At 47.2% G+C, this 27314-nt stretch overlaps 2 protein-coding genes across 3 annotated transcripts in view; one reads left to right on the top strand and one right to left on the bottom strand.

The window, feature by feature from the left end:
- Window positions 1-16188, top strand: part of LRGUK (leucine rich repeats and guanylate kinase domain containing) — a 60062-nt gene extending 43874 nt beyond the window's left edge. The window contains exons 16-21 of one of the 2 annotated variants that reach the window (XM_081926903.1): window positions 1611-1768; window positions 4296-4384; window positions 10893-11030; window positions 12207-12233; window positions 13454-13578; window positions 15239-16188. In XM_081926903.1, coding sequence (XP_081783029.1) covers window positions 1611-1768; window positions 4296-4384; window positions 10893-11030; window positions 12207-12233; window positions 13454-13578; window positions 15239-15447 — 746 coding nt within the window. In that variant the 3' untranslated portion in view covers window positions 15448-16188. The remainder of the gene's footprint in view (window positions 1-1610; window positions 1769-4295; window positions 4385-10892; window positions 11031-12206; window positions 12234-13453; window positions 13579-15238) is intronic. The other variant, XM_081926904.1, reaches the window with a different exon arrangement.
- Window positions 16189-20137: 3949 nt separating this feature from the next.
- The window catches only part of SLC35B4 (solute carrier family 35 member B4), a 29607-nt gene continuing 22430 nt past the window's right edge, over window positions 20138-27314 (bottom strand). The window contains exons 9-10 of the mRNA XM_081927357.1: window positions 25564-25639; window positions 20138-24306 (exon numbers count right to left, since the gene is read on the bottom strand). Of these exons, the coding sequence (XP_081783483.1) occupies window positions 24054-24306; window positions 25564-25639 (329 nt within the window). The 3' untranslated portion in view covers window positions 20138-24053. The remainder of the gene's footprint in view (window positions 24307-25563; window positions 25640-27314) is intronic.

Raw genomic sequence — 27314 nt, forward strand, 5'->3', positions numbered from 1 at the left:
CCTGTACATGAGGAGTATGTCTCCAGCCTGTCTTTGCTGCATGTGTTTTGCCCTGTGGCACTTGGCCTCTCTGAATAGCTGTCATATGCCCCTGCTATCCTTGTCTCAATGCTTGTAATCCGATTGAAAGCTGTTCTGCCACCTCTTTTAATTTAACTTGCCAAGAGCTCAGCAGAAAGTCACCTTCAAGAGAGGCCTTTGGGCATGTGAGCCAAAAGTTCACAAAACGTGAAAGTCTTTCTTTCTTTCTTTCTTTCTTTCTTTCTTTCTTTCTTTCTTTCTTTCTTTCTTTCTTTCTTTCCTCCTTGGTGGATGCAATGATTAAAGAGGGCAGAGGAGTTAAAAAGGAGCCCTCCTCCCCCTTATCATTTTATGCTGTGCCATAAACCATCTGATATTCCTTGCAGGAGCTCTTAATGGCCTCTAATGTCTTTGCCGTCCTGTCAATTTGCATTTCTTCGTCAGCCACAGCAACTTCATTATGAGCGCTGAGTTTGGGCAATTCCACCATCCATAAAAGTAACTTTGAAATTTACTACGCTCCATTAAATTCATTTAGAGTTTCATTTGTAGGTGTTCCGAATTAAAGTAATGATCGTATTTTGGGGGAGAGATTGCTCTTTCCTTATGGATGAGGGGAAATTGTTTGTTTGTCTGTTTAGGAAGGAGGGGGCGAAATCTTGCCTCAAGGTTGACTCTTTAGTATGAACATTTGCAGTAAGATCGTAATAGGGGGAGATTGGATGTTTGATATAATGGGAAGCTATTAAAAATCTTCTTCTTCTAATGAACAGACATCCGTGAGCTTTTGCTAATGGACAGAGAGCAAAGAGGCAGCTGTGGGTGGAAGTGGCATTCAAGCAGAGTGATGGAGGTGCCATAATTGTTCCCCTTGGCCAGCTCCAGCCCAAAACATATTTTGCGTCTGGAACAACAATCCTAAATGATGTTCAGAAACGCCATTTTCCTGTGCAAGGCCCATTCGCACATTTATTCACAGTTCCTGGTCTTTTTAATAGGGCTTTTGCCAAAAACCTTGTGGGTCCACGGAGAGCTTTCTGGGGCCCAGGAAGTCAAGAGGGCCTGAGCTAAGCTTAAAGCCCATTCCCATGAGGGTGAAAACCCAATAGATAACCCTTGAGGGTGTTTATGAAAACCTACTTCCAGTGTCCAGATTCTGCAATCTAGGCTGAACTTCATTAGCTATTTTAGAACGGAGCAAGCAACGTTCTTAACCCTGGGCTCAGCATCCCTTCTCAATTTCTTGGAGGGAAGGAGAGAGAGAGAGAGAGAGAGAGAGAGAGAGAGAGAGAGAGTCTAGTTTAGGTGGGGGCCCTGGGACCCTCCAGGTGTCGCTGGACTACAACTCCCATCATCCCTGGCTGCAGTGGCTGATGGGCCCCGCAGTTCCGTAGCAACTGAAGGGCCACAGACTCCCCACCTTCCCTGCTGCAGGGGGATTCTAGAACAGGCCGACAGGCCCGGAGGTGGGTGTCGTCTTCCGTGACGTGCTTTCTCAAGAATGGCAAGTCCCAGAACTCCTTAATTCCCACTGGCCTTTCTGCTGATTTCGTTTGCCGGGCTAAGTGAGCTCCCCTTCTCTTTCTCAGTTCCAAACGGGATGCTCACAGTGCCTCCGAAAACAGCCTCTGTCAAAGGAACCGATGGGGTAGCGCCATCGCCCACCCCCAGTGAGTTTTTGGACTCATCGGCCAAAAATTACTCTGCCGTCATATCGGCCAGACTTTCAGCAGAGAAAACACCAGTGGTAAGTGTGTGTGTGTGTGTGTGTGTGTGAGAGAGAGAGAGAGAGAGAGAGAGAGAGAGAGAGAGAGAGAGAGAGACTATGATTAAAGGTAAAGGGACCCCTGACCATTCGGTCCAGTCGTGACCGACTCTGGGGTTTCAGCGCTCATCTTGCTTTATTGGCCAAGGGAGCCGGCGTACAGCCTCCGGGTCATGTGGCCAGCATGATTAAGTCACTTCTGGCGAACCAGAGCAGCACACGGCAACGCCGTTTACCTTCCCGCCGGAGCGGTACCTATCTACCTACTTGCAGTTTGACGTGCTTTCAAACTGCTAGGTTGGCAGGAGCAGGGACGGGGCAATGGGAGCTCACCCCGTCATTGCGGGGATTCGAACCGCTGACCTTCTGATTGGCAAGTCCTAGGCTCTGTGGTTTAACCCACAGCGCCACCCGCATCCCTTATGATTAATCCTATCCAAAGTCTTACTTACACCAAGGGTTCCCTACATGATCATTACAAGCAGCTGATTCTGCTTGTGTTGCAGCCCATGGAAGTGGCAGTCAGCAGCCACAGGAGAGAGGGACTTTTCTGCTGCATCTCTAAATTCTCCCTGAGCTTTGGCAAGTGCCAACCCTGATGATGCTCAGGTGTCTTTTAAAAGGCCTAAAGTTCCGCTCCCAGACCTTTAGATCTCACTATATTAGAATTTTATATCTGTCCTATTTGAGAGAGAAAAAACTATAGCCAAATGAAATCGTGAGCAGGATTTGAATAAGAGACAAGGGAAGGAGAATAAATGAATGATTGTAATATAAGTTATAATACAATAGAAAATAAATGGTAGCTATGGCAGCAGATTAAGGAATACAACAGGAACATCCTGGACATAAGGATGGGAAGCCAAAATGTAAGGAATTATTATATCGAAAGTGAATTGAATGATGTCAAATTATAAAAAATATAATGTCAAATTATAAAAAATGAATTTTAACTCTGCCTCAGTTTTCCCCTTTAAAATTTCCTTCCTGTATTTTAATATTTCAATATGTAGTTTAATGTTTTTGTGCACGTGGCTTTAACTACACACAGTGCGAAGGAGTACCACGCCTGCTATCTGCCCTGAATCAGCTGACATTCAGTCATTCCCCCTCTAGTTAAAAGGATCGAGTAAAAAAAGTGATGGTAAAAAACAACAACTCTGTCTTAGACTTAGAGAGCCACAGCCCACCAGAGTAGTCAGTGTTGAGCTGCAAGGATAAATGACCCATTATTTGCCAGCTTCCTATATATTCCTATGCAACTAATCCTCCCCGTATGACAGCCAGAAGGAGTTGGAAATCCAATGGAAGCAAAACACACACACACACACACACACACACACACACTGAGATTCTAGAATGATGGTATGTAATAATGCTGAATCTGAGCTCAGCAAGCATGGCAGCTATGGAATTATTACCATCACGCCTTATTGCTAAGAAGATTTGTTCCCCGGTTTTCTGGGGTTCGAGTTCCAGATGGAGAAAAGAAGCCGGAAACCGATCCGTTACCCACCAATTAGCAAAAGGCTTTCGTTTCTCTGGAAGGAGGTAGGGATAGGGAGGGCAACTGCCCCTTACCCATCCTTGAACATAATAATTATAATAATAATTTATGATTGATACGCTGCCAATCTGAGTGGGTTACCCCATCCGCTCTGGGCGGCTTCCAACAAATTAAAACAACAGTTGGACATAAAAACTTCCCGATACAGGGCTGCCTTCAGATGTCTTCTAAAAGGTGTGTGCTTGTTTATCTCCTTGGCATCTGATGGGAGGGTGTTCCACAGGGAGGGCGCAACTACCAAGAAGGCCCTGTGCCTGGTTGCCTGCAACTTCACTTTTCGCAGTGAGAGGACCAGAGCAACAACAGCATCAAACATTAAGCAATCAAACATTGTGATTAGCGCTGCCAAAAACGACAGCCTAGAAATATTTTTAAAATAACTAAATATTCAATAAAAAATTAAATCCCTCCACATAGAAAATTAGGTGTTGGAGAACAGGGCTGCTGGTTAGCCATCTCCCTGATAACCTAGGTTTCTGTGTTCAAGGATTGATTTTGCTCACCCAGAAACAGGTCTTGCCTCCTTGCTCTCTCTCTCTGGTTTTAGGCAGAGAGGAGCTTCTCTGTTGTTTCACAGCCCCTCCCAAGTTTTATTCTAACAAGTTACCTGTGATTCCTGCACGGCAGGGGGTTGGACTAGATGACCCCTGGGGGTACCTCTACAATTGTACGATTCTAAGTTGGTTGTGCTTCTTGTGGTGTAGTGGTTGAGAGCGGTAGATTTGTAATCTGGAGAACCGGGTTCGATTCCCCTCTCCTCCACATGCAGCTGCTGGGTGACCTTGGGCCAGTCACACTTCTCTGAAGTCTCTCAGCCCCACTCACCTCACAGAGTGTTTGTTGTGGGGGAGGAAGGGAAAGGAGCATATTAGCCGCTTTGAGATTCCTTAGTGTAGTGATAAAGCGGGATATCAAATCCAAATTCTTCTTCTTCTTTTTCAGGAGGAAGCTTCTCTTCAGAGGCGGCAGCTGACGGCCAAGCAGGGACTGACAGGGAAGGCCGTGAGTTCCTATAGCCAGCTGTTTCAGAGGTAAGGAAAGGCACGCGAAGGGGCTGCAATGAGCTGGATTGGAAAGGAGGCTTCTTCCGTGATCCCAGAGCTCTAAGAAACCAGGAAGTGAAGTATTTATGCTCATTGACTGGGAACCTTGGCAGCCACACACCCCAATCCACACTCTGCACTATGAGTTCCCGACCACTTTCGTCGGAGGTGCTGAAGTCTTGATCCCTCCAAGGTTTATGCAGGCAATAAACTGCTTGTTTTCCAAATATCTTTCAGAATTCATGAAGGCCAAAACTTGTGGTGGGATTTCTTAAAAGATGTCTTCAGAAAAAACAACAATTATCAATAATAGCAATTATATTAACAACAACAACAATTAATTTGTACCCCACCCATCTGACTGGGTTGCCCCAGCCGCTCTCTGTGTTGCATTCTAACACAGAGGAGTCTCCCTCGTCTGTCTGTTTTCTCATTTTTACATTTCTTGCTTGGGAAGAGGGCTACATTTCATCAGGAGGGATGGAGGACAAATTCAGTTTCATTTTCATGAGAAACTATCTGATCTGCACTTTCCCAGTGCAATAGGTGAACCAACACACAGCCTCCCTTCAAAATGTGCACTTCTCTGAATTCTGCAATGCCGTTCTCCAGTCAAACAATATGTACAAAAATACATATATTAGTGAAGCTAACACACACACACACACATACACATTATGGGGAATTGCTTGCCAAAATCTGTATATTAGAGAAAACGGCAACTAAAAATGGGTGTGTTGAAAGAAATTTGCACTAAAATGCTGACAGGTTTTCATGAATAATGTTTTTTTAAAATCACAAATTGCTACAGGAATGTGGAGAACTGAATTTAGGACTGGCAAAATAATGATAATGATAATGATAATAATTTATTTATACCCCGCCCATCTGGCTGGGCTTCCCCAGCCACTCTGGGCGGCTTCCAACAAAATATTAAAATACTGTAATTCATCAAACATTAAAAGCTTCCCTAAACAGGGCTGCCTTCAGATGTCTTCTAAAAGTCTGATAATTGTTTATTTCTTTGACATCTGAAGGGAGGGTGTTCCGCAGGGCGGGTGCCACCACCGAGAAGGCCCTCTGCCTGGTTCCCTGTAACTTGGCTTCTCGCAGGGAGGGAACCGCCAGAAGGCCCTCAGAGCTGGACCTCAGTGTCCGGGCAGAACGATGGGGGTGGAGACGCTCCTTCAGACTGGCAAAATAGGAAACAGAGAAACCAAAAGTGACTCAGCCATCCATTCCTGGCTTTGTGCTGGGGGATTGGGGAGGAACCAACTCCAGGAAGTGCTGCAGGAGAGGGACACCCTAACCATTAGGCAGAGTGAGGTGGCCGCTACTTAGGTTCTCATTGCCAGGTGGGGAGAGATGCACTTATGGGATTTTCAGATGCCCAAATAACTTAGATGCCCTTGGTACTGTACACTTTACCGTGGTGGTGGCCATGGGGCGCTATGTGCTGCTCTGCCTCAGGCAGCAAAGCATCTTTGCCCTTCCGTTCCATTAACCTGACTTACACCTGTTGCCAAATTTAGCTTCCTTTTGGTGCAAAACTTAGCAGGCGCGAAATACAGCCAGCTTTGGATGAGCTCTCTTCTTCAGAAAAGCTGCTCTTGCTTTGAATTTGTTTTCCCTGAGACTTTGGTTGACTGGAGCACTCTGTGAACGTCGGGGGTCAGAGAGGAAGTCCGTCTCTCTGAAAAGTAATTGCAAAAAGCCTCAATAGATCTCTGCCTTTCCCCTCTTTCTCCTTTCCCTGGCTGAGTTCTTGGGGGTGGGGGGAAGGGAAGAAAAATCATCTGCTTTGATTTAGAACACAATGGCCTCTTTCACGGAAAATAGTTCTTTGCTCCTGGAGTTCAGTGGCTTTGCGTTTTCCATCCAGCCACTCTGTTGCCAAGAGACAGAGGGGCTGCCTTCTTTATGGAGAGCTCTCTGCAAGACAAAGGTTTGAGTTCCTTCTCCCTGTCCCTTGTGGGCACCAGAATCTAACGTCACTTGATTAGTAAGGGTGCTAATGGGCTAAAGAAAAGGCTGTCTCTGCAGGGTCATGTCCACTTCAAACGTAAGTGGGAAGTGAAAAACATTTTGCACACCTATCTGAGAAACGCCGTGTAAAAAGGTCTCAGCCACCTTGAAGAGGGATGGCTGTCGTCTCTCGTGCACTTTTGCTGAAAGTCAGCCAGTTTTCTCCTAAACGAATGCAGCAGTTTGGATTCCGCAGGGTGGGTGCAAATTTGGCTCAGGGGGGCAGCTGTTTGCATTCTGAGCTCCATTCAAGGTGTGAGTAGTAGCATGCAAAGCCAAAACAGCTTGGGACCCAGGTATCTAAAAGGGCGTCTCTCCCAGTATCAAGCAACGTGGGCCCTCCGATTGGTGGGGGAGACAGGGGAGACACTGGCTGGTTGGCTCTGACCCGTGGTGGAGCCTTATCTGTGGTGGCTCCCCGTGGCCTCCCTAGGGGAGGTGCTTCAATCTCACGCATTATTAACATTCAGGAATAACTCAGAAATGCTCCCGTTTATCCAGGCATTTGATGACTGAAAAATACTGCTCCTGGCATTTTGTGGTCATATGATTGTTTTTTGATGTTTAAAACACATGTTCATTTGATTTTAATTGTACCATTTTAACTGTTTTGCATTGGCCACCTTGAGTTCCTATGGGATGTAAATTTAACAAATGATAATGATGATAACTGCTTCAGTGCTGCTGGCCTTTCATTAGGCAGGGGTTAGATCCTGGGGGCCAGAAATGTGTGCTGCATGGTCTAGACCAGGTATAGGCGAACTCTGGCCTTCCAGATGTTTGGGACTACAATTCCCATCATCCCTCTAGCTAACAGGACCAGTGGTCAGGGATGATGGGAATTGTAGTTCCAAACACCCAGAGGGCCAGAGTTCGCCTATGCCTGGTCTAGTCTGTGCTGGAAGATGCTGTCCTCTCGCTGGGAGTATTGACATAAATTCAACTGCTACCCTGTTGGCTTTTGTGTGTGCAAAGGGTGTGTGTGTGTGTGTGTGTGTGTGTGTGATCTTTTCCTTTGCCCTCAGGCCACCCTCAGCCTCAGAATTTGTGAAGATATCAAAAGGGTGAACACCATTTGATCTCTCCCCACGATAGCAAAGCTGGTTAGCAAGTATTAATAGTATTCCCCGTACTATTCCACTGTAGTAATTTCATGCCTGGTGGTAATTCCAGCCTACTGGAGGTGATTGGCACCCTTTGGAATGAGAAGGACATGGTCCTCACAAGCAGTAGGACAGGCATTTTCCAACATGCCAGCCAGTCATGCTCCTCCAGCTTCTAGAACCATAAAATGTGTAATTATATGCCATGCATAGTGTTGCCTCTGGCGTTAGACCTACTCTTGAGTAGGCCATTGACACTGATAGACATAACTGTTCTTGGTCCATTAATTTGAGTGTGCCTACTTGGAGGGAAGGGGACACGGGTGGCGTTGTGGGTTAAAGCACAGCGCCTAAGACTTGCCAATCAGAAGGTCGGCGGTTCGAATCCCCGTGACGGGGTGAGCTCCCATTGCTCCTGCCAACCTAGCAGTTTGAAAGCACGTCAAAGTGCAAGTAGATAAATAGGTACCGCTCCGGCGGGAAGGTAAACGGCCTTTCCGTGCGCTGCTCTGATTCACCAGAAGCGGCTTAGTCCTGCTGGCCACATGACCTGGAAGCTGTACATCGGCTCCCTCGGCCAGTAAAGCGAGATGAGCGCCACAACCCCAGAGTCGTTCATGACTGGACCTAGTGGTCAGGGGTCCCTTTACCTTTACTTACTTGGAGGGAAACGTGGTTGGAATCAGCCTGTAGTTAATTTATGGCTTTCTTAATAATAATTCTCTGCCTTGAACTGTGGCGTCCAGTAAGTAGCCCAACTGGCTTTAAAGGGGAACTGGACAAATTCATGGGTGGTCGATGGAGTCAATAACGGACATAGGCTGTGACAACTACCTGGAATCTCCCATGTTCAGAGAAGCATCAGTTTCTGGGGAGCAGCAACAGCAGAGGGCGATTGCCTTTGCATCCTTTCCTGCTTGTGGACTTCCTGAAGACACCTGGCTGGTTACTGCAAGCTGGACTCTGAGCTGGGGGGAAACTTTGGCCTGATCTACCAGGGCTCTTTGTACATTCGTATGAGTGGCTTCAGCAGCGGCAAAGCATTCCCTATGGACAGCCACGCAAGCTTACTAACTTGCCTAGCACCATGGAGAAGCACAAACTGTTGTCTTTGGATAAACAGCTATTCATCTCCCCTGTGACCGCCTGGAAATAATCTGCCTGCTAAAGAGCACAGGGGTTTCTGCGAATCTGTTCTGTGTGCGGTGCCAGCGGAGCTCTGCATTCTCCCCCATATCCTTTTCTCCTTGGGAAATCCTCTAGCTCCAGGCATGAGCGAGGGGCAGCATTTTCCAGGTGTGAGTACAGGTGTACTTGCATATCTGCTCAGTCATGTCGCTAATATAATCTGAGCACACCGTAGCATTCACTTGTTTTCTCAGCTGCGGTAGAGAAAGGTGGGATATAAACAAATGCCCCGACTACAACAACGTGGCCCCAGTGTGCCTTTTCAAAGCAGAGAACTCAGTTTGACGCAATTTAGTTAAAATAATTTGAGCCAAGGCACCTTTGGGGAAATTGGAATAGTAAATTGCTGATGTGCCGATAGGTAAAGGGACCCCTGACCATTAGGTCCAGTCGTGGCCGACTCTGGTGCTTTATTGGCCGAGGGAGCCGGTGTACAGCTTCTGGGTCATGTGGCCAACATGACTAAGCCGCTTCTGGCAAACCAGAGCAGCGCATGGAAACGCCGTTTACCTTCCCGCTGGAGCGGTACCTATTTATCTACTTGCACTTTTGATGTGCTTTTGAACTGCTAGGTTGACAGGAGCAGGGACCGAGCAACGGGAGCTCACCCCGTTGCGGGGATTCGAATTGCCGACCTTCTGATTGGCAAGTCCTAGGCTCTGTGATTTAACCCACAGCGCCACCCGCGTCCCTTAGCACTGTTCATACTGTCCATAGAAATAGCATTATTTGTCAGCTTAATGTATTTGCTAATAATTATTTCTTTCTCCTATGGAAAGATGCTTCCCACAAACATCTGGTTGGCCTCTTTGACGGGCCACTGGCTTGATCCATTGGGCTTGTATTCTTATATTCTTACATTTAAAATCCATCCTCTGGAAGGATGTTTGTGTCACCACCATGGCCCTGTAATGTTTTGCCTCCATGCATTGCAGTGATGGGGAAGCTGAGCCCCCCCTGGATGATGCTGGACTCCCATCAGCCCCAGCCAACATCACCAGTAATCAAGGAGGAGGAATCCAGCAGCATTCAGAGGGTCACAGGTTCCCCATTCATGATGTTGTTGGCATCTGTCTGTCTCAAAAGACAATGGAGTGCGCCTCCAAGGGCGAAGCCAAACTGCTAAGTTAGCAGCACCAAAGTGACCCCCCTGGGGCGCTAGCCTGGGCAGTATGTCTGGAGGTCCTGGGCTGCCCAGACAAGACCCCCTACTTTGCCTTGCTGTTGTGGTCTAAAGGAAGGCGGAGAGAGGTGTTTGGCACCAGCTTGGCTGCAGCAGTTGCCAGAAGGAGATGTACAAGGCACCATCCAACCACCTTAGGGACTCCGGATTTGTGTAGGGTTTGCTCCTTAGCCTTTTCTTCTCCCAATGATGTCCCACAAGGCAGCAGAGGGCTACCTTCCATGTGGACGAGCCCTATGTAAGGGTTCAGAAAAACTTCTGTTTGGAAAGAAGATGGCTGTGCTACCCAACTGATGGGAATGATGAAAACTATTCTTGCAGAAAAGCTTGGAGAGGCATAGAGCACCCATGATAAGTACTGGGGATGCCACACTGCAGCCCCTCCATAGGCCCCCTCCAGAAAATGAAATTATCTAGTAAATCCCAATGCTCTGTTCTCCCAACAAAAGGGAACCAGGCAGAGGGCCTTCTCGGTGGTGGTGCCTGTCCTGTGGAACGCCCTCTCTTCAGATGCGAAGGAAATAAGCAGCTATCGTATCTTTAAAAGACATTCTGAAGGCAGCCCTGTTTAGGGAAGTTTTAAATATTTAATGCTGTATTGTTTTTAACACTCAATTGGAAGCTGCCCAGAGTGGCTGGGGAAACTCAACCAGATGGGCGGAGTATAAATAATAAATAATAATAAATTGTTGTTGTTGTTGTTGTTGTTTTTATCAGGCTAAACGTGTCCAAACTATTTGATCTCTTTAGCAGTCTTTCCCCCCTGTAGAATCCAGTATAACACCTACAAAATCACTGGGTTGTAGGAGACCCTGAGAGCCATATCATTCAACACCATTGGTACAACATTGGGAAGAGAGGCCCAGGTTGACAACGTGAATTGGGGGTGTTATGCTAAGGTGTCATCACACTGGAAAGAAGGGAATTAATCTTGACTTTCTCTCCGATGCATATACCAGAGAGAAGTCCTCATATACTTCCTTATGTGCCATTCCAGCTATTTTGACGGCACCTCCGCAGCAGTTGGCTTATCACATGCTCGGTTTTTGGAACCCCCATCTCAGGTTTCGAGGTTGTCACCCAGAAAAGACAGCAGCCCAGATCGTGGTGTCCCACCAGCTAGCCCAGACCGAAGGTGGGTAAGGGCAAAAGTGTTCTTTGACAAGGGGCGAGGTGGGCAAGTTCCCCATCTGGCAGGTTCTGCCATACGACCTTGCCTGGAGTGCATGCCTGGATCCTAATGGCTCCTCTGGTTTCATCAGGGACTGATTTCTTCCCTGTGGAAACCCCTTTCAGAGGAGCAGCCCAGCCAGTCTGGAGCAGCAAAAAATAAAAAAAAGGCTTTGGCACAGAAATCAGAAACTGGCTTAGTATGGAATGAGCTGTCACAGACAGTATCCTGTTTCATCTGATGCAACCAATGACTTGAGTTGTAATTGAATATAAATGTATGGTGTAACCTTACCAAGGCTAATGTAACGGCACCTGGAAGGGCTGGCAGGCTTCTTTTGGCTTGGTTACTAGCCTTAAGGGCAGGAAGGGTGCCCAGGGAAATCCCCGATGATCCCCACATCTCCATGACAGCTCCTTTCCCTGTCCCATTCTGCCTTCTGCCTCCTCTTTACTCAGTTTAAATTTGCCAGCTGTAAAGATCTCGAAGCCGGCTGAAGCCTGCCTCATGCGGGTGGTTCCTGCATTCATTTGTAACTGGGGAAACAAAACCTTCCTTCCTTTCCATTTCCTCATGTTAAGGTGTTTTAACTCTGCAAGCGCCTGCACTTAGCACCCTTAATTGTGTTTGTGAGAAATCAACTGTGAGCCAAGCTTGCAAGAAAGCAGGCTGCTGTGTGTGTGTGTGTGTGTGTGTGTGTGTGTGTGCATGCACTCACATTCATTCATTCATAGTGTGTGCTTGTGTGTGCGCACCCCAACTGCTGTGTGAACTTGTGCTCCACCAAGTGAAAATCTGTAGCCTAAGGTGGTGCAACAGCTGGCCAAAGGGATGCAGAATATTCAGCTTTCCTGCCTTCTATTTTGCATGTGAGTTTTGATTGGAGCGGGAGAGAGGGTGGCTCATCCCATTTGAAAACGCAGGGAGAGCCATGCTGGGTCAAAAGAATGGACTCTCCAGTCCTGCCTCCTGGCCAACCAGGCACCACCGAGCTCCCTGCAAGCTGCCAGTCCGAAGCATATTAGCAGGATGAGGGAGGGGCCCTTGGGGAGTCAGCCCAGCAGTAGCCTGCACCTTTTTCCTAATCAATATATCCACCCTTCCTTTTCAATTTCATGCTTCCATTGCTTGGGACTGAAGAGCAAGTAAAACAAAAAATCAGTCCTGGTAAGTTTGTGCGAAAGCATGCCAAGATTGTTAATAGAGGTGTGATGTTGTTGTTTTGTGATCTATTTTTATCATGCCTGAGCGGCTTGCCTGGGGAATTGTGGGTCTTCCCCCCCCCCCCAATCTTGGAGCCTCCAGCATTTTCCAAAGCAAAGGGTCATAATTCCAAGCCTGGTGTTCCCGATGCAGAGAGCAAGGGGTGCGGCGTCGTATGGGTGCTGCATTGCTCCTGCACAGTACATGTACCAGGGATGGGGAGGGAAATGGATTTTGATTGCATTTAAGAGCACACCTCATTCAAACTTTCCAAAGCAATACACAAGTCGAAACACAGTCATGTTTCAAAATTTGCATTACGTTAGTGAAAATATGCAAAAATGAGTGCTACGTTAGGGAACATTGCTTTGCAAAAATGTGCTTTATTAGGCAAAATGCCATACACAAACATGTGCATTAGGAGAAATTAACACTAGAATTCTGATCTTTTAAAACATGGAAACTGGTGTGGATTCCTGGAGAGCTGAGCTTACAACTGGAAAATGTTAAGAACCTGAGAGAAACGGAAATTGCAAGATTCACCCATCTCCATTGGCTCAGTAGGATGGGAAATGCAGGAAGGAGAAAGGAGCTCCAGGCAGTGAACTGGGTGATGGTGGGAGGGAGGGACTGGCTTTGAGGTATCCCTGCCTATGGCACTTGCTCATTTGACTTTACCAAGGCTTGCAGTTCTACATCTGGCGTCAGCACGACTGCAGAAGAAACCTCGGCACTCACCCTGGTAATAGATCTGGGGGTGCCAGTGAAGCAGAAGTGAACCAAGGAGTCCACAGCAGGATCCCCTTGCTCTGCTCCCCAGCTGGCGGGAGCACATCTCTTGATTATGCACAGCTGATCTAAGTATGGAGTGCCTGGCGCTTTCCGGCTGCTTTGGACTACAACTCCCATCAATCCTGCAACCACGTGCTTTGTTGGGTCTCATGGGAGTTGTAGGCCAGGGCATTTGGGGAGGCACTAGGTTGGCACAGACTATTCTGAGCACACCCTGGCACTCATGTGGCACTGCTAAGTCGGAGGGGTGAAACATCTCAGGCAGACTTGAGTGTTGTAAGATCTGCTTCCCGATTCTGCAGGTTGCCCGAGTTGCAAAGCACATATCGGTTTTCTTCTTCTGCTTGCTTGCTTGCTTTTTTGTTCATGAGAACCAAACTTTCCTTTCCCAGCCCCAGAGAGGCACACGGCACACCAAGATATTCGCTTAGCCTTTCGCCGGGAGCACTTTCATCCAAAAGCACGGCTTCTCAGCTGCCTCCCGCTGCCCCGGTTCCGTCAGCCGAGGAGATGGATGGTGAGCAGGAAGGCAGGAAAGGTGAGAGTGGAGGAAAAGCTTTGGCCATGAGCTCTACTGGGCCAAGATGGAAACAGCACATCTACAGCCCATGGGGGCCGGTTTCACCTACCTGTGATCCAGACACAGAACCCCCTCTGCTGTTTTCAAGCTCTAAAGCAGGGCTGGGGAACCTTTTTCCAATCAGGTCATATTCTCAAATGGGTAACTTTGTGGAGCTCAAAAGCAGGCCTTAAATTGCTTCGGTGTGGGTTGCATGCCAGCCATACCAAAGTTTCTAGCTCACTGCTCCCCCCACCCCCAATGCACACACATCTCCAGAAGTATTGCCACAGTTCAAAGCACATTCCAGCCATGTAGAGGCACTCAAGGACAGTGGGGAAAGGGTTGTGGCAGAAGGAGGAAGAGGAGGCATGGCTTAGGGAGGTGTTCCAAGGGCCAGGTGGAGACCCCAAAGACTGCATTCGGTCCCCAGCCTTGAGGTTCCCCACCACTGCTCTAAAGAGACCAGCAGCGAAGCCAGCTATCAGTAGGATTCCCTGGAGCAAGCCCTGAGCCTTCAGAGCGGTTCTGCATAGTATGTCCCTGACTCAAAGCTATAGGGATGCAAAAAAGAGAAGAGGCAAATGGCAGGGAAGAGAAATAATCCCTGCTGCGCTGTGCTTGTGAACTTCTGCAAAGGAGTTGGCAGACCAGCCCCAATATCAAACTAAACACATCTCGGGCCAAATCCAGCATTAGCAGTTAGGTGGCAGTGAAGTGTGCTGCTTATTGTGAATGACGACGTCATGCCCAAGCCCATGCATCAGAAATGCTGATGATGTCAGCATCGCCCTTGAGCCAGTGCACCAACTGGACTCATGCACCCCAACCCCGACTGGGCTAGGCGAGCTGGGTAACACTGCCAGAGGCCACCTTTCTCACAGGAACAGGTCACAGTGCTGTGGACTCACAGCTTAGAGCTGAGAGCACCGGATTCACTGTCTCAATAATACAGTCGTTGTGCAGCAGAGTTTTGCAGAGTCTTGCAGAGTATAAACCACTCGGAGAGCAGCTCTGTAGAATATCTTCCTTTTATTCTGTAACTACAACTATGATACAAAACTATACAGAGCTGAATATTCTTAGCATAAATCAATGCTACACTGAGAGTCTGCAGCTGCTCTTAGCAGCAACCTTATCTCTAGACACGATCTCTAACACTCTCTCTCTCTCTCCAATACACTGACTGACTGACTCTCTGACACACACATTGATGTGGTGCTGGGGCAGAATAAGTAGATAGCAGAACACGCCTCCTCCTCTCTGGAGAGTCAGTAGAGATCATCAGGAGAACATCAGGAGATTCTTGGGTATGGGAGGGGTGAAATCTCCTCAGACACACGAACCCCAATTCACCCATGGCAAAGAACAAGCATATTTCATGACGCGGCAGTTAGGTGCTGCACAAGTGGGAAGACCCTTTGTGAAGCGGTTCTCCTTGAACAGGGTGCTTTGTTAAGGTTCTGTTGGGCGTCTGCTAGAACCAGGACTCTCCACCCATCTTTCCTGATGACAGCTGGAGTCTTAACCCCACAGCTGCCACTCCTGTTCTAACGGCGGCTGCTTCCTACTCATCGGAACTGGAACTGCTGACGAACGCCATTTTCCTTTCTTGCAGAGGTGACCCTTTCTCCCGAGTCCAAAGAGAAGAAAGCGCCCAAGCCCAAGACTCCTCCTCCCGCCGTTCGCCAACTCGTAGACCGTCCAGGTTCCAACACCAAGCCAGTACTCCCTCCCATTCCGTCCGGGAGGAAAAGAAACAAACCTGCAGCAGCGGAAGGGCAACCCTCTTCTTCTCTGTTGTCTAACCCAAAGCCTTTGTCGTAGCCGTTGTCCCCTCCACCCCCAGCCCCTTCCGGGAAAAGACTCCTTCGTTTCCAGGTGCTCCTCTTCGCTGAGATCTGCCTGCAGCTCGCTTGAAAGCCTCCTGCCGGCAACAAGCCACTCATAACAGGTTGCTTGTTTTGGGTGACATGGGAGCCATTCAGAGGGCAGTCGGTGGGCTATTCCTTGCCATTTACATGTACGTCTTGGAATATCCAAGTCCCCCCTACGGTCAGCCATTTGACAGGGTGTTTTAGTTTTGGTAGATATTTCTAAATCACAGGCTTTATGGGGGTGACGGATGGTTCAGCTGATTATGATGCATATCAGAGCTCCTATTTTTCCCCACGCGCCCAAGGAACAAAAGTAGCTTCTCATTTCACTATAAAAGATCTGAATAGCCAACGTGTCTACTGTGTTACTTCAAACAAGCGTTGTTTACAGTTGGTAGGCCTTGAAATACACCAGTTTAGTTAATTTATTCCTCAGTTAAAACACTGACGCAGAATCATCTGAGTGCTAGTCCTAAAAACACTCCATGTTCAAATAGCAGCTATTTGAAAATTGTGATGGGATCCTTCGGACCCAAGTGGAAAGGTTAGGTCAAAATGGCTTAGCTGTGTACAATATTGGGAAGTAGACTCTAAGAGGCATGTAATATAAAAAGTGGTCCGATTTACCTCGGAAGAAGGAAGACCATTTTAGCATCCAAATAAAAAATAATAAAATGCAATCTTTTGATCATTCTGTTTGGGACATTCTCTTTGAAACGTCAGCAATTGAAACACCCCACAGAAAATAAATCACCACTTAGGCTAAGCACCCAAAGCACTGGAGACATGTCTTTAACCCTCTGAAAGACCAGCTTCATCTCCCAGCAGCTGAGAAGGAGACATAAATCTGCAGCAACCAAGAAAAAGAGTTCTAGATGAACCAGCTGGGAGCCATTAGCCAAGCAGGTTGCTTTCGGATGTGTGAAATGGAAAGCACCCAGCAAACTGGAGAGCTTAAAAAAAAGAGACATCTGCACCTGCTCTGCACCTCATTCTCATTGTAGGCATGATTCAAGGCCGCTGAGCCTTGTGCCAGCTGGCACCTGAAACCTTGGGAAAAAACGCTGATGCAAATTTAACTGTTTTGCTATAAAAAACTCACTTCACAAATCTATCTGGTAGAGAGGTATGGGTCAGACTGGCACAGCAGTTCTGCAACAAGACAACACATGAGCTTTGTTAAGTATCGCATTCAAAAGAAATGTGCTAATTTGTCTGTGATCATAGTAGGTTCTGATTCCTTCACATTTTTTTTGCGTGTGCTGGCCATTAACGACTTTACAGCTAGCAAGTGATGGTCTGCAAAAAACAACAACACACAACCCTTTACGTAGCACAGTGGTTATTGCCGTCCTCTCGCTTTCCTACACTGCAGCATCTCTCCTAAGCCGTTCAATCCCCAGTATTGGCTGTGGCGACCATTGACACCACAACCGCTCAGCTAATAGGTAATGAGGGTTCAACTTCATTAAAACAGACCAGAGCTCTCACAGCCAATTCTCGGGAGCTTCCTGAACGCTGCAACTTGCACATCCACCAGTTTTTAAATTAACATTCCCATGATTTGGCCAATGAATCGAATTCTCATCTCATTTACTAGAATGGTGTTTCAGGAATTAATATTCTAGGAGGTTGTTTCTTTTGGGGGGGGAGGGGAATATAGCCATCCCCCACATCTTGTACACTAAATGCACATGTTCATCTAACCCAGCGGTTCTCAACCTGTGGGGCCCCAGATGTTGTTGGACCACAACTCCCATCATCCCTGAGCTCTGGCCTTGCTAGGGGTGATGGGAGTTGTAGTTCAACAACATCTGGGGACCCACAGGTTGAGAAAGGCTGATCTAACCAGTATTTGCAAGACCCACAGCTGAAGACCCACAAAGCTTTATGATAGTAGAGATTAGTGGGAATGCCCTAAAATATCCCAGTTAAGTATCCCTGAAGCTTGGGTTTCCAGCTGTTTTTGAACTACAACTCCCATCATCCTGGACCACTGGTCCTGCTAGCTAGGGATGATTGGGAGTTGTAGTCCAAAAACAGCCGGAGAACCAAGTCTGGGAAACCCTGGTCTATATATTCAGTATTGTCAACTCTGACTGCTGCAGTCTCTGAGGATCTCAGGGGCAAAGAGGTCTTTCCCAGCCCTGTCAGCCGAGTCACCCAGGAATCAGCCTCAGATAAAGTGCACGCTTTTTACAACTGAATTATAACTCCTCCGTTTCCAGACTCCACTCTAGTCAAAAGCAAAATAAATCCAGCGTCAAAGCTTGCTGATTAGAATACCATCAAATGCCACTTAAAGTTCTTTGTTTCAGTGTATTGGAGACCAGGCCAACAGCCAAGAAAAAACTCAATATCCCTCACATGAGCCAGAAAACTAATTTCCCTTTCCACCTGAATTCTCTTTTTAACAGGGATTCCCCCCCCCCCTTTGCCTTATCCTGGTTTCCATAGCAGGCGATTTATGCTTACTGTAAAGGGGAGAGCAGCCAGGAAACTTGCCCAGAGTGTGTTTGGTGATTTACAAAGACATCTTTACAGCACCCCAAAGAGCCCCTTGCCATTCCGTCTAATTTGGGTGACAAAAGCGTCTATCTTGCACTTTGAAAGCAACAAGGATTCAACTAGACAGCCAAAGGAACTTGAAGATCTATCTTCCAGCAGCCCCCACTTCTTTTCTCAAGCCCACTGAACAGGGCAAATAAGATGCCACAAAAGGAATTAAAGGGACGTTATAAACAGTCCAGCAGAGAGAGGGGGACTCGGAAACTATACTACACCATTCTCAACTTGCACAACAATGCGCCTAAGAGCTGCATTCAATCTTTGCAAAAATGAAAAATCACCCACCTTTCAAGCTTTGCCGCTCCAGAATTTAAAAGTGAAATTCTGACTTCCAAAATTTGGCATTCTTGTGATGGTGGGTCTCTTTCAGTTTGGCAAGCATTTTTTAAAAAATGGACCATATTAAGTGGTCAAATACTAAACGCAGCTGTATTCCATGATCAAACACCATCTGACTAAATACCACGTAAAGGTAAAGGACTCCTGATCGTTAGGTCCAGTTGTGACCGACTCTGCGGTTGCAGCGCTCGTCTCGCTTTACTGGCTGAGGGAGCTGGCGTACAGCTTCCGGGTCATGTGGCCAGCATAAGCCACTTCTGGCGAACCAGAGCAGTGCACGGAAATGTCATTTACCTTCCCGCCGGAGCGGTACCTATTTATCTACTTGCACTTTGACGTGCTTTCGAACTGCTAGGTTGGCAGGAGCAGGGACCAAGCAACGGGAGCTCACCCTGTCGTGGGGATTCGAACCGCCAACCTTCTGATTGGCAAGCCCTAGGCTCTGTGGTTTAGACCACAGCACCACCCACGTCCCGTCAAAATATCACATATCCACTCCCAAATATCAAAAGTTGCAATCATGTATTATAGGATGCCATGCGCAGATACTGAATGTTCTGCGGTTCTACGGATACTGGGCAATCTGGTAAGATGCACATTTTCCAGGCCAATAGAAAGAAGGGCAGCCACACCCCACATACCCCAAAAAACCCAGCCAAGTGCAGGAAAGGGAAACAGATGGGGATAGCCGCCCCACACCCACCCTAGTGAACTACAAACCAGATTTTTAGTCATTTCCCCATCCCCTTTATTTGGTGAGACTCTTGCTAGTTTAAAGACATACCTTAAATCAGAGCTTTCCAAACTTTTCATATTGGTAACACACTTTAGAAACATGCATCATTTCACAGTAATTCAGTTTTACTAGCAAGCCGGAGGTTAAACTAACCCCTTTCTAGCCCCGGGAGGAGCGCAGGGAGAATTTGTGAGACACACCTAGGACTCAGCTAAATAATAAAAATGTTATAAATGCGTTATAACATTGTGACACCAGGTGGCAGTGTAGATCTGAAATTTTCCATTGTGAGCCTTAAAACGGTTTTTTCCCCCCAGAGTATTTTCAGAGCGTTTTTTTATAGCTGTGTAGATGCAGCCCTACACAGTGCAGCCGACACACTAGCGTGTCGTGACGCACAATTTGGAAAGCTCTGCCTTAAATTGTTTGCGGGTCAAGCAGAGTGTGGGAAGGGGTACATACCTTCAAGATGAAACCCAACTCATGTCTTCATTTAAAGCCAGTTTCAAGGCTCCTCCAGACTGTCAGTATTTTGCAGGAGCGGTTCAAGGGGGCTTGTTGAGAAACGTAGGTTTGAGCAATTAATGTGTATTCAAGCACTCTGCCACTATAACACAGGTAACTTCAATCTTACCTTCAACCGAAAATGCATTTGGGGACCAATTTCTTAATCTTTTACTATATATTTGCAGGGCAATAGTGCTCCTGTTGCGACCCGGCCATGGGCCACAGCCTGTGAGTCCGTACCCACAGCTGAAAGCGAGGCCTCTAGCGCAATAAATTCAATTTTTAAAAGGAAGTGGACTTTTTGCAGCTGGAAAAGTGATGACAAAACACACTGAGAAGAGTAGAATGAACAATTGAGACGGGAAGATGAATAAACACCCCATAACCAAATCTGGATGAGTGCTCAATCAAGACTGAATATAGTCCAACCTCCACTAAAACATTGCACCGGCAAATCTGGACGAATGCACAATAAACAAGTCTAGAGGAGTCCTCAAACATATCCAGGTAAAATTTATTTGGGGGTAGGAGTGGCAGGAGGTACATAAAATAAACTAAAGGAAGTCATCATCATAAAAAAAACATTCTTTGTTTAACCCTACAAGTTATCCCCATTTCCAGTAAGTAAGCAGGGAGCTGATATCTCCTCTAGCTTTCCTCTGTACACACATTCGTCCAAGTCACCGATAACATTCTCAAATGTCTAGTAAAGCTTGTTTCTTGCCGAAAACACTGGTGTGTGTGTGTCCACCCTCCAATCTATTAACCTCCAAGTCCTTCACCCAGCCCCTCCACAATGAGATTTATGTGAGGCAGAGGTAGAACTCGCTAAAGAAACTTCTAAAATCCTAATTCCACTGGGGGAGAGGAACATTTAGCAATGATAAAGAGACATACCCTTTGTCCTTGTTAGGCAGTTCCTAAATTGAGAGGCTACCTGGGGGCACACACCTGTGACAGCGACAGCCGGCGCCCCAAAGGTCAGGTGATCCCGTTTTCATTTTGAAGCTGCCAACACATCAGCCCTTGTGTGGGGTGAGCAAAAGAGGGCATTGCCCAAAGTGATTCCCACATTCCTCTCCTGCGATCACAGGAGGCTATTCCAGCTGCAAACACACATGTGGAGATGCATCTTTTGAGACTGGAAGCAATCCCCACATCCACGTATGGATTTCCAACGAGCCCTGGGTCCAAAAATACACAGGGGCTGCTGCACCCCTGGGACGCCAGGATGCCAGAGACACAGGATGCGCATAGTACAGCATGCAAGAAAACGCACAGGGCTCTGTGGAACGTGGGAAGCAAAATGCAAATATGCGACCAAACATTCAATGCGCTGAGCATGGGGAAGCGATTGCTCTTATCTAAAAGACAGCGTTCAAACTGACTTGCAAATACGTTTACCGATAAATATGCACACACATGGTGAAGATGTTACCTGGGAGGAGAGAAGCTTAACACAGAAAAATGGAAAAAAAACCTTGAAGAGAACCAGTGCAGAAGGATGGATCAGGTCTAGGCACAACCCAGACATTTAAAACTCTGGGCAATTCAAGTTCCCGTTCGTTTCACATAATTGTCTGAGGGGGACGGCCTGTAACAAAGCTTCACAGCTTAACGCAACAGGCGAACGCCGTCGCACTAAATGTTTCTGTCAACAACAGCTGCTTTTAGAATATAATTTAAGTTTCTTTTTGAACCGCAAAGGCTTCCCATTAGCATTCCTGTCCCTCCAGGCCTGAGCCTCAATACTGGCAGGGTGTCAAACTTTGAGTGAACAAACAAAACAAAACAAAAGCACCTGGGAAGTAGCTGCTACTTTATAACACAGGATTAGGCCCATCAAACCAAGTTAGTAGACCTGGTTCTGGCCGCCCCCTTGAAGGCCAGGCCTCCTTCTTGTGGGGAGGGCCTGCCCCACTCCCATTGGGAGATATGGGGAGTAAGGCCACATCCGCACCACACCTTTAAAGCAGTATCATACCACTTTGAACAGTCATGGCTGCCCTACCCCTCGGCCAGAATCCTGGGAACTGTAGTTTAAGGGCGCAGAGATTTACAAGGAGGCCCCATTCCCCTCGGAGAACTAGGATTCCCAAAGTGGCTTAACAAAATCCATCCCTTCTTCCCAGGGAACTCTGGGAATTGCAGGGGACTGTGGGCATAGCTGTCAACTTTTCCCTTTTCTTGTGAGGAATCCTATTTGGAATAAGGGAATTTCCCTTAAACAATGGGAAACATTGACAGCTATGACTGGGGGGGATCCCTAACAACTCCCAGCACCATAACAAACTACAGCTCCCAAGTTTCCTTGAGGGAAGCCATGACTGTCCAAGTGGCGCAAGTTTGTTCTAGATGCATGGTATGGATGTGAACTGCTACTCTAACACTGGATTGGGCCTCCACAGCCTCGCTTTTGACCAAGATCAGTCTTCTGAGCACATTCATGCTGCAAACTGTTACGAAGGGTTCTGAGAAATGTAGTTTTGAGGGGATGTTCTGCATTAAAGTCTGACTAACCCAGGGAGGGCTAATATTGCAACTTTCCAGTTTCCAGCCAGGGCTGTAGTCTGGCAACATCTGGTGGTCCGGCAGGTTCCCCACTCTTGTGCTAGCCCCTTCCTGCTGCCATCTTTGCTTGTTAAAACAAGCTGGATAACCATTTCTTTTTAAAAACCATTTTTAAAATGGCAGTAAACGTGCGTTTCCCCACATTCCAAGCTTATCACACATCTCTGGCTGCTCCCCTGAGTAGGGCCCGGTTGTTCAAAACTTTATGGTGTGCAGTTACCCTGCAAGGCAAACTTGTCCTGGCAAGCGTTTGGGTAAACTATGGTTTGGCGCTGCATGAATGAAACCCCAGGCTTGTATATTCCCTCTTTCCCACATGGGCTAAGATTTTCTTCCTGCTTCATTAAAAAAAAAATTAAAAAAAATGCAGGGGAGCTGCAGCAAAACGTCAGGTGCTTGAAATAATATTTATTCCAGGCCTGACATGTTTCAGAACAAAACCTTCCCTTTTAGGCAAGGGAATATACAAATGCAGCAAACAAGATGCATAGGAAATGAGACAGCGAAGTACACTGCATTTCCAAAGTCTGGGGCTAATAAATAGGAAACAAAATCATCAAGCTGTTTTGAAAAAAAAAATGTTTTTACAAAGAAAAAGAAAGAACTTTGTATAAAATAGTTTTTCAAGCAGATTTGTTTTGTGGGTGGTTCCCCCCCCCCCCCGCTTTGTCATGAATTTGCCTGAAAACCAGAAGAGGAAACCGGCTAGACTGCGGTTTCAAATTTCTGATGTGCAATCCATTTGCCACATGAAGAGGAAGCACAGGATGCAACTGGAGTGCACTGAGAAGAGGCAGGCAAACAAGGCTCTTTCACATAATGGCAAACCATGGTTTGTTGTTCCATGTGAGCCAAGCCTATGTGCCACTTGTTTACTGAGGAGAAAAGCAGTCGGCAGGGCAGAAAGGAGCAATACGAGGGGGCAGAGTCGGGCAGGTCCCATAACTCTGGCAGGGATAACCTCCGAAGCATGCCTTGAACCCTTCTTTAAAAAAGCAGCTGGCTCCGGGAGCTTCCAGTTTTATTTCCCACAATGCCCCAGAGAGATGCTATGTCAGAGGCACTGTGAGAAATGTTAATGGTGGATTGCTGTGGCCTTGCCCCAATTTGGAGTGCTGCTGTGGCTGCAGCCCACCATGAGAAGCCACCCAGCTAGTATGGGAGTCTCACCGTCAAACCTGGAGCTGGTCTGACAAAAATCTCACTCTGGGCATTATCTTGCTGCAAGAGAGTTTATCCACCGCCATGGGTGTAAGCCTCAAATTGAGAGCTTGAACTGGCATGTGGAATGCCACTCTGTACTCCGTGAGGCTCAGTTCCAAACAAAGAATCAAGCATGGGTATTGAAAGTCACCTCGTGGTGACTTCCCCGTGTTAAATCTCTGGGATGTGACCATTTGGCCCTCCTTCCTCTTTGCTGTTTGGGCGTTTCATGGTGGCAACTGGGGCTACAAGACGAAGGGAGGGCTCTCAACCCAGAATTTGCGCTTTTTGTGAATCGCACGGCGTCTCGTCAGACATGCAGCTGGCACCAAAACACACAAGCCCATCTCAAGTAGAATGGTGGCAGGCCTCACCTCACCCAAGCTCAGTTTGTTACCTCAGCAGCCAGATAAAATAAAATAAAAGGGGATTTCCCCATTCCAGGGAATTCATTCATCCGCTTGGCATAGCCAAAACCAGTTATTTTTGTATTACAAAAATCAACCCCTCGCTTCCATGAGAAGGGAATCTTCTGTTGCTCGGCACCATATAGAGTAAACTCAACTGAAAACCGTGGTTCTCCGTGGTTCAGTGGAGAAGATACCCGCTTTCCCAGGCGGGGACATCAGCCGTCACTCCTGCTTCTCCTCCTGTTTCTTCTGCTTCCGGTCCAGCAGAGGCCCCAGATTGTTCCACACTTCCGTGTACATCAAAGTCCCCACGAAGACAAAGAGGGTCCCGATCCAGTGCCAGGCAGTGAAGGGGTTCCTGAAGTACAGGATGGAGAAGATGAGGCTGATGAACTTCCTCAGGGTCACCACCAGCGTGACTGTCAGGGAGGTGCACTCTGTGGTCAGGATGAAGACGCCCCGGATGCAAACATATCTGAGGGAGGAGTTAAGATGGAGAGAACGCAAGAGAAGAAACGAAGGGATACAAGCTTTGAAGCCAGCGAGCAAATAAGAGGGCTGCATAGGCACAGCCACATATTTAAATAAAAGGGGGAAATAGATATATTTTGGTGAGGATGTGGCCTTTGGTGAAGGGATTCTTCTTTGGACTGGAAACGAGAGTTTGTTGGCTGCACGAAAGGGCACAGAAACATCCTCCCCTATAGACACGGATAGTTCTTTGGTAATAATGGTTATCTTGAATGCTCCCAAAGTTGTCAGAATTGCAAAGACAACATACAGTCATTCCTTGGGTTAAAGTTGCTTTAGGTTGAGCATTTTTGGGTTGGTACCTTGTTTTGAGTCCAGGATCCGTTCCAGAACCCCAGACGCTCGACAAAAGGGATGCTTGACAAAGCGCACGTGTGTGGAGCGGTTTGCGAGCGGCAAACCTGGAAGTAAAGGGTTTGCCACCGACATTCGCCAAATGGATGGTCGCCAGGGCGGAGGTATTACCGTACATGGTCTGTAAAAAGGTAAAAAAGTAAAGGACCGCTGGACAGTTAAGTCCAGTCAAAGGCGACTACGGGGTTGCGGCACTCATCTCGCTTCAGTCCAAGGGGGCCGGGCTTTTTCCACAGACAGCTTTCTAGGTCATGTAGCCAGCAGGACTAAACCGCTTCTGGTGCAATGGAACACCTTGACAGAAGTCAGAGCGCACGGAAACACTGTTTACCTTCCTGCTGCAGCAGTACCTATTTATCTACTTGCACTGGCGTGCTTTCGAACTGCTAGATTGGGACAGAGCAACAGGAGCTCACCCCGTGGCGGGGATTCAAACCACCGACCTTCTGATTGGCAAACCCACTTGCCACCACCCTGATAAGCAGAGGAGAGATGGGGGAGGTCGGCAAATCCATCTGCAGCCCCACTGAAGCTTGAGGCCTGCACTCTGTTAAATTGGAAGCATTAATATGCATTGCTGCAATTTTGCATGACCTTACGACAGAACTGTTAAATTCCTTATTAGTCCCGTTTGTATGATATTGCTGTTTTTGTATATTGCTTTCCTCCGTTTATTTTTTTTACTACTTTGCTCCCCGCTCTGGGATTGAAAACATTTAAGGAAGGGGCAAGCAACAAACAAACAAACTTTAGTTTTCTAGACGAGATGCAACATTCAGACAACCCAGGCACCAGCCTTAGAGAAGGTTAAGCCCGTCACCCGCCGAACCTGTTCCAAAAAGGATACTGAGTTATGATGTTCATGATGAGGTAGAACCACATTATGGGCAACGTGAGCCCGATAACTGGGACTTGGAACGGTTCTGCAAAGTAAGGAAGCGAAAGGTGAGGGGTCCATAGCCAGCTTTGGGGGAATAAGCTCACCAGACTGCCTGTCTCCTTCCAGGTGTTGCTCTTAGGTGCACTGAAATGTACCATTCTAAAACTGGATCTGACCAAGAACGCATCTCGTCAACCATCCCAGCAGCGGATGCCCCCAAGGATTCATCTTGTCCAAAGATGGAGAGCCTGTAACCCTCCAGATGTTGTAGGACCACAACTCCCATCAGGCCCAGCAAGCATGGCCAATGGTCAGGGATGATGGGACTTGTAGTCCAGTATTTGCCTGGAGGGCCAAAGGTTCCCCATCTAGTTTATGATTCCACAGCAAGTGTTTCCTAGAAGCCAGGAAACAGACCAAGAAGGATATTGTTCTTCTCAGCTGCCCATCTCAGCTTTAGAAAGAACCGGTCTTGTGAATTCATAGAGACCCTCTGGTCGTTTCTCTGTAGGCTTTGGTTTCACCAAAGGTCTGACTCAGCAGAAGGCAACTCCGCGACTGAGAGAGACACGCAAATGCACAGCTTCATGGATCTCCTGCCATTTCTAGGAAAATCTACAGTGGTGGAAGCTATTAAGTCAGGCAATGCTTGCTCACCTCCCACAACGACAATAGTCAGCGTGGTTGAACAATCACTCTCTTTTCAAAAGGAATTCTGGGGATTTTAACTCTGGGAGGGGACTAGGGGATCTCCTAATACACACACACACACACACACACAGTGGTACCTCGGGTTAAGTACTTAATTCGATCTGGAGGTCCGTTCTTAACCTGAAACTGTTCTTAACCTGAAGCACCACTTTAGCTAATGGGGCCTCCTGCTGCTGCCGCGCCACCGGAGCACGATTTCTGTTCCTATCCTGAAGCACTTAACCTGAAGCACTGTTCCTATCCTGAAGTTCTTAACCTGAAGCACTATTTCTGGCTTAGGGGAGTGTGTAACCTGAAGTGTATGTAACCTGAGGTACCTGAGTGTGTGTGTGTGTGTTATTTTGAAAATCAAAATAAACAAACTCTTAAGACTAGAAATGCACAGGAATTCTGAAAAACCTGGATCTCTATCATAGTGTACACAGATATTGCTTACATACATATACACCAGTGCTTCCCAAACTTAGATCTCCAGCTGTTTTGGATCCCTGACCACTGGGTCCTGGACCCTAGGGATGATGGGAATTGTAGTCTAAAAAACAGCTGGAGACACAAGTTTGGGAAACACATTAATCTACCTAGCAGCCCTCACGGATCTGCTAAAAACAACGACAAGATAATTACGTACATATACATATAACTTTAAAAACCAGACAAAATTCTACCTCACTTGACAAGCTCACGTTCAAATACATTGTAAAACCACAGCCTGACTTAGGCAACAACCTGTGTGTCTTGTTATACAGGATGCATTTATTGGGTTGCTGTCTTTTCCCCCTTACACAATCCGTTAATTTAGACATTAACTCCCACATTTTTCTTATCCGTTTCTTAACAGATGACGTTGTCAGTAACCCCCTGTTCTTCAAAATTCGTATTATTTTTATATGGTGATTTGTATCATGTGTGTCAGGGAACTGACATCGGAGCCAGAGGCGGAGGCGAGGCTCCCAAGCGATGCCGGAGAAGGGCCCAGCAGGGAGAGAGGGAGCTCATCGGCTGGGGAA

This window comes from Podarcis melisellensis (genome assembly GCF_964234715.1).
Source record: "Podarcis melisellensis genome assembly, chromosome: 10".
NCBI lineage: Eukaryota > Metazoa > Chordata > Lepidosauria > Squamata > Lacertidae > Podarcis > Podarcis melisellensis.